This window comes from Epinephelus moara, chromosome 5 (genome assembly GCF_006386435.1).
Source record: "Epinephelus moara isolate mb chromosome 5, YSFRI_EMoa_1.0, whole genome shotgun sequence".
Lineage (NCBI taxonomy): Eukaryota > Metazoa > Chordata > Actinopteri > Perciformes > Serranidae > Epinephelus > Epinephelus moara.
The window spans coordinates 18,816,574-18,824,083 of record NC_065510.1 but is presented as its reverse complement, the minus strand read 5'-3'; the positions used below and the strand labels follow the sequence as shown (position 1 = coordinate 18,824,083).

The window sequence follows — 7,510 nt, the reverse complement described above, 5'->3', positions numbered from 1 at the left end:
TGGAGATGGTGTCTGCCTCCCGGACCGCAACAGGAAGATGATTCCACAGGAGAGGAGCCTGATAGCTGAAGGCTCTGGCTCCTGATCTACTTTTGGAGACTTTAGGGACCACGAGTAACCCTGCGTTCTCAGAGCGCAGTGTTCTGGTGGGATAATATGGCACTATGAGCTCTCTAAGATATGACGGAGCCTGACCATTTAGAGCTTTATAAGTTTCATTTTCTCTTACTCGAATGCTTTCCACATACACTCCACTTCACTATACCCATCAATGGTCTAGCTTGTTCTGACTGAGATGAACACTAACTGATGAACACATTAAGGTGAACCGCACAGGCCGGGACTAGAGGTGGCCCATGTCACCTAGGAACATCTGCCACTGCATTCATTTAACTAAAGAGGAAAAGAAGAAGAGGACAGACATTTTAAGTTCCAGTAACAATGCACGTTTTATAATGTTAATGCAGTCATGATTTTTGTTAAACCCTAAGGTTGCACTCAGTGGTGAGGATCAAACAACTGTTTGTGTAAAGTGAAAACTCCAAAAGGTTCTCTTGAATATGATGCTTCAGAGTACTTTCTTCACTCTGGGACTGAGTAAAATGATCAAAGTATTATAGAATGACTGTGCTTGATTTATACAGTACCAGTTTCATAACAAAATCCAATTACTGCTGTGAGTTTCTTTACCTTTTACAGGCCGCTTCGCTTTATTTATTTCAGTCAACATTGAGATTCAAGGCTTCTTTTATCAAGACGAATTTATTATGACAAATCCTAAAAAAAACTTTAATCAAGACAGTGTATACATATGCAAAAGAAGGCCTTGTTAAATTTTATGTAAATTAAAAGATTAAAGGATCAGGTCAGCCGAATTAATTTGGCAATCATTTTGAGAGAAACTGAATTTGAAAAATGTCACAAAGAGCACAACGGTTCTCAAAGTGAATAACAATTTTTTTAATAAATAAAAGAAAGACAGAAAATGTTCTTTGCAGATGACAGGCACAACCGATGACGGAGCTCAAACCACTTTGCAGACTGGCACAAAGCAGAAGGACGCACGCTTTGATTGAATATTTAATATTACTCACAGAAATTCAAAGATACATTCTCCTCATTTATACGACGGCCATGAAGCATACCTGTTTGAAGGCTGCCAGGTATCCGATAAAACTGAATAAAAGGGAGCCTCAAGCACAATTCCAGTCAATAATTCGACCACCATTATAAGTGAGTGCGCAAAGTATGCTGAACTGCAAGCAACCATGATACATATCCTTCACACTCATATGAACACCACCTGTTTTCTATGGTAGGTGACAAAAGTAAACTGTATGCACAATAAAGCAGTTAGTGGAGTTTTTTTATTATTATTAATTAAGGATGCCTCATTATGTGTTGTCACACAAGTTTAAATGTTTAAATCACTGGATGTGCTCGCAGCAGTGTTGGGGTCAATACATTAGGCTTCACACGGAGGCACCAAAATGTTGGGAACATAAATTCGGGCTTCACACAGTGGGACCAATTATGTTGGGATTTAATTGGCTATCGGAAATAATTAATAATTATTAATAATTATTAATTATGTTAAATAATGTGACTTAATTAACATTAAATCACCTCGTGGGGCACCATTCCCGTAAAGGGAAAAATGATAGCCAGTTAAAGATATCAGTCTCATAAAATACGCTAAACTATTAATTTGGAGTTTGATTAATAATTAAATTAATGACAACCAAAATTAATGGTAATGCCTGAAGGATTTCGGAGTTCTTGACGCAGCAGAGGTTGACTATTCATTCACTTTTGTGCAACATTAAACAGACAGCAGGCATGATTCCAAAGAATTATATTTATTCACAAATTAGCAAAGCAAACCAAACCACACAAATTCTAACTAACTATATACAAGCTTGGTGTGTATATGTGTGTGTGTGTGTGTGTGTGTATATGTGTGTGTGAGAGAGAGAAAGAAGAGAAAGACAAAGGCGGGTGTGGTGATCAAAGAGCCGTTTGGCATACAAAACAAAATGGCTGACAACAGAGAACTACCAAAATGGCTGAATTAAGGCTAGCTTCAGGTCGGGGGAGGTGGTTGTCTGACCGTGTGGTCAGGACAAAGACAAAGGAAAAGAAGCAGGAACTTTGAGATGCCTGCTTGGGGTAGCTCTGTTGAAAGCCTATTTGTTAATGAGTCTATGTGAATGTGATTTGTGTTGCAAACAGTCTGGATTAGTGCAGAGATTGTTTAGTTGGGTGCAAGAATCTGTTTGTGAAAAGTATTAGCAAACTAAACACTTAGCTTTGGCGAAGCCAACTAATCGATGACCTAACTGCCAACAATCACAACAATAACTCAATGAACAGCATCAAATCACATACAACAAGTTAAACAGTCTTGCTTAGCCTGTAAAGCTGTGATAAGCTATGCCCAGTTGTTACGTTACCGATCCTTGAGTGGATGGGAGAAAGAGTCACTTGGTGGTGTACTGCTGTTAGCCGGCAGAAGAAGGCTGGGAAGATCGTTCCAGGTGCAGTCTTTGTTGGGTCCTTTGTTCCAAAGGGTGAAACTCCGAGGAAGCTGGTCGCTCAGGGTTTAGCAGAGTTAGACGCTGGGTGCTAACTCACTTAGTTCCTTTTTGCTGGAAAGCTAGTTGCAAACCTTGTGTTTGCAAGAGAGTCTGTGATCAATTGCCCTCCCTTTAGTGGTTTGGGCTATGGCGCAAGGGTCTAGGCCTCTGTGCTGGTCCAGGCCCAGCCAGAAAGAGGTGTGCACTGCTACGCAGCTGTAGAGCAAGAGAGAGAACTGTTGAAAGGGAGCACAGATCTACAGATGCCTGTGACATCAGAGTCACATGTCACTGTAAAGGTCTTGTCCAATCAAGTTTTGGGACTTGAGTCTCACTGAGGTGTGAGGTGAGACCTCCTGTGGAGATGGGTGTCACATAGCTCTCTTTGTTTGGAGAACAAAGAGCATGCAGAGGAAAAAGCCTTTAAATCTCCAGTTTAGATTTTACCAAATGATAAATCATTTGTGGTCCTGTGAATCCCAACAACAGTATATTAAATTTGCATATGGTTTTCGTGAGCTCAGCTTCGTGAAATTTGTGCTGTGAATTCATGCTACTGGCCAGTAGGGAAGAGTGTGATGACCTCTGAAGAGACGGTTACCATGGATAACATCTCTCTCCCTCTCTTTGACACACACACACACACACACACACACACACACACACACACACACACACACACACACACACACATGTACACGGACAGCAAACACAGAAAATGAATCAACATTTGTTCAAATAAGGTCTGCGCTTTTGATATTAGATCTGTCTCCAAACAGATGATTCTCCAAAGTCCTGTCACTGACCTGTGATGAAATACTTTTAAAAAATTCATTCTTCATTTTCCCTCGGGGCAAAATATTTGGGGCCAAAAAAGGGTAAGCAAACAGTCCCTTTATTAAGATAAATCACCATAGTAGAAAGAAATCCAGAGGGCAGAGGCAGTGGCTAACTGAAATGTGTGTATTTGCCTGCATCTCTGTATTTGTGTGTGTCTGTTTTCCTCTGTCCCGTTTCCCAATTGTCTCTTGAAGGGTTGCAAACTCAGGCATCTCCTCTCTCTCTTCTCACAAACACATACACACAGAAAGTGGCAGAGCACACAATAAGAGAGGGAAATACAAAACACCTTTGTGGTTCAAGTAGAATAAAGTGTGCAGCCTCTGGCTAAATGAAGGTGAAAGACCTTCCCACATTCTGTCACGCTTGTTCCATGGAAACACAAAATCTATCAGCGCTAATGACATTAATGAATGAGACAAATGATAAAGTTAAATATGAGGGAACGTTCACAGAGATAAACATTAGTGACGTCCTTCATCATGCATAAGAACAGGGCAAAGGACTGGCAAAGGTAACCATTAAACCTCAGTTTGTTGGATAACCGAACAGTGGAGCTTTTCAAAATCGTAACTGAATTACTGCTGTATTGCTATTTGAATATTATCTCATTATTAGAAGTGCTCAGTGTCACATCCCAGAGACATGTGAAGGACGTTCAACCACAATTAATCTTTTTTTCTTGCCCGTTGAGTGCCGATGTGCTGACCTTCTGTCTGTATTACTGCAGTTATTCAAGAGCAGTCTGATAAGATAGCTGCTGTTATAGATGTTGAGGTATTTATCTGCAAATACTCTGATGAATTAAGTGAATGATTAACAGATTCTTCTGTCTATCTCAGAGATTAATCAATCATTATGGTTTGCAATAAAAAACCCAATGTTTGCACCTTACAATGCTGAAGTCAGACAAAAGATCTGCACACTGTACCAACAGCTCCCAGTAGATTTCCTCTAACTGTAATGGAGGTTTTGACAGGCATTGTCAGGTTATCAGGGAGCGATCAGTTATCTGTCACGCTGAAGAAGTCTTCCAGATTAGGCTGATAATGCTGACTCAACAGAGGAGATTTGGCAGGTCAGAGCAGCAGTGGTGCCCCCAGAATATTTCCATAGGGGTGACCGGATGGGGCCATTGAAAATCTTTGAGTGGCACATCAAAGCCAAAAGCAATAACTGAATTTCAGAAATTCAATTACCCTGCTCAAGTATATAGACTAATTGAAAACAATGTCAATGTGGAGAGGTAAGGAGTGGCATACTGATATACTTTGGTTTCTTATTTTAATACTATTTATCTGACGTGCTTGGACTAATATTGGTACAGTTAACATTTTGAATTCCACATCAGTCCTGTTTTAATATGTGCAAACAGCGATTCATTGTTCTTCAATAGGCTGGTTGTCCTTTTCCTTAAAAAGACAAATATACAGCTTCACTTTGAAGGAGTACGTTGATTTTAAGGAACAAAACATTCACTGGGAACGAGCCTTCTCGAGATTAAGGGAGACTCATGGGTACCAGTACAACCCATTTTCCTTCAGATGTCTTGAGATGAGAGTTCAAGGGACCTATTTGAAAATCAACATGCCACTATTTCCCTTGCGAAAACTTCGTAGTGTTATTTAGCCCCCTTTCTGTTCTATGCAAGTTCGGCCGACATGCATGGGCACATTATGAGACAATGGGCCCCTATAGGCACAGATATGCAAAGGGCCCCACCACCTCTCCAACACAGAAGCAAGCAGCAATCATTTTACTACTGTTGGGCTGGTTTATTGGTTTTATACATAAAGTTTTGTTTTTGGATGTCCCCTCCAGTGAATAATACTAACAGTGGAAGATCTTGTAGGTGTGAGAATAATAATGATCTTACAGGCACTCATCATTGTGCAGACTTAACAATATTTTATTTTGGTGAAGGAATTTGGTCACACAGAGAGATATGAAATGAAAAAAATCACAAAGACTACAACATAATGAGCTAATATAATACGAAGAATGTGTAGAATATAAATAAAAAATCAGGAAGTAGTTAAATTTGTAAACTCGAATGCATTTTGCATCGTGTTTCAGTAAGACCTTGCTGCGATGGGAAATCAGCCTCGTTCATTTTATATTCATATGCACAATGTTTAACAGACAGTTTTGTCATCAGCAACATGTCAAGAAAATAACAACAATAAATAAATAACAACAAGTTATTATTAGTTATTACTTAGAAAACATTTGTCATTGTTTCTCACAAAAATATGTAGTACTATTCTAACTGGCACAAACAGGCTCATACACAGATCAAGCTGTAGCTAATTATCGGACATCACTGACAAATTAAGATGAAGATTTAATTTAATTCAGGTTTCAAAGATTAAATTTCACCTCAGTTAAATCAATCAGTCTGTGTAGAAACCAAAGATCAGCATGAAACAATCACATGCAGTAGTTTCCTTCCACCATAGTATCAGGTAAAACAGAACATGTAGATTTCCCCCTTTCACATCTTTGTTAAAAGAATGCTTCACCTACAAAATGATCATTTTTAAATCACGCAGTCATGCAGTGTAACATTCAAGTCATGAAGAAATTTCATTTGTCTCGCATGCATCAATGGAAATTAGCTTACAAACTGATTTATTGATTGATTGGGGACAACGTTCAAGGGCAAAACTAAATCAAAACATCTGTTTACAAACTCTTACACAACTTGTGCCATTTAATCCAGAAGAGGTGCCTTTATGAAGTTCAATGCATGTGTTTGGGAAGCACTGAGTATATGACTAGATCTATGAAACTTGGATTATACTGCACGAGTTGTGTGAGAGTTTACAAACAGATGTTGTGATACAGCTTTGCTGTTTTTAAATGTGGCATGAGAAAAATAACATTTTCGTAATGAATTCAAGGTAACACAGCATGACTAACTGATATAAATATGGTCATTTTGTGGGTGAAGTATTCCTTTGATATGAAGCTGAATTCGGCCAACAGCTGAGGAGGTCACGCTTCTGATATTCAAATGGCCACACTATTTTCTACCTCAGTTGGATCCATGTATGTGTATGGCACCTCCAGACTCTTGTTTCTGACTTTGATGACTGCACTCAACACTTCAAGCTCTCCCTGAAAATCCTTTATCAGCTTGCAGGGAATCTCCTCGCTGAAATGCTCCTCTGGGTACTGGCCGAGAGCGACCTGGTGACATCAATGATGCATTAAAAAAAAAGTTTAGGCCTGTCAAACATAAACTATTGGCATTAAAATGTACAATTGTAAAAAGTGAGCAGGCTGTGATAGTGAGAGCATATATTTGCTCTCAAGACATATCAACCTACTTTACACAACTTGAACATAAACATGATTTATGTCTATTAATTTTTCATAAAGTCTTGGGCACTTACGAAGTCAGAGGACTGCTGGCTGAGTAGCCACATGGTGGCCATTCCCTGAACGGTTGTGTTGACAGCAGGAAATGTCTGCAGCATCGTGGCCTCGCTTGTCGTCCCCTTTGTGGTTGGTGGAGGAAGTTGCAGGGAGATGGGAGTGTTGGGCATCCAGCCGCCATAGTCATACTGCAATTTATGAATGATTGACCAATAACTGATTAATACAATTCGAAGCATAGCACTATGATCAAGATGATTCAATTATTGTTCAAACTGTACTATATATAATATACATGGCTCCATCCCTACAGCCATGTCAATCTGTTGGCTATGAAAAAATGTCATATTATAATATGTCGACATACTACACTATCACTTTTTTAAAAGATGATTTTTGATGACATACTATACTATGACTTTTTTTTTGTGATTTTTGACGACATATACTATGACATTTTTGGGGGATTTTTGATGAAATACCACACTATGATGTTTTTTTTGCAATTTTTGACAACCTACTATAATATGACGTTTTTTCATGATTTTTCATGACACACTATACTACGTAGTTTTCTCATGATTTTTGACGACATACTATACTATGACTTTTTTTCATGATTTTTGACGACATACTATACTATGATGTTTTATCATGATTTTTGACAACAAACTATACTATGATGTTTTCTCATGATTTTTGACGACATACTA

The 7,510-nt window shown here is 38.8% G+C and overlaps 1 protein-coding gene across 2 annotated transcripts in view; it reads right to left on the bottom strand.

Moving 5' to 3' along the window:
- Positions 1–5,304: 5,304 nt before the first annotated feature.
- The window catches only part of LOC126390296 (polyunsaturated fatty acid lipoxygenase ALOX15B-like), a 38,036-nt gene continuing 35,830 nt past the window's right edge, over positions 5,305–7,510 (bottom strand). For both annotated transcript variants that reach the window (XM_050044536.1, XM_050044535.1), the window contains exons 14-15: positions 6,815–6,985; positions 5,305–6,608 (exon numbers count right to left, since the gene is read on the bottom strand). In XM_050044536.1, coding sequence (XP_049900493.1) covers positions 6,429–6,608; positions 6,815–6,985 — 351 coding nt within the window. In that variant the 3' untranslated portion in view covers positions 5,305–6,428. The remainder of the gene's footprint in view (positions 6,609–6,814; positions 6,986–7,510) is intronic.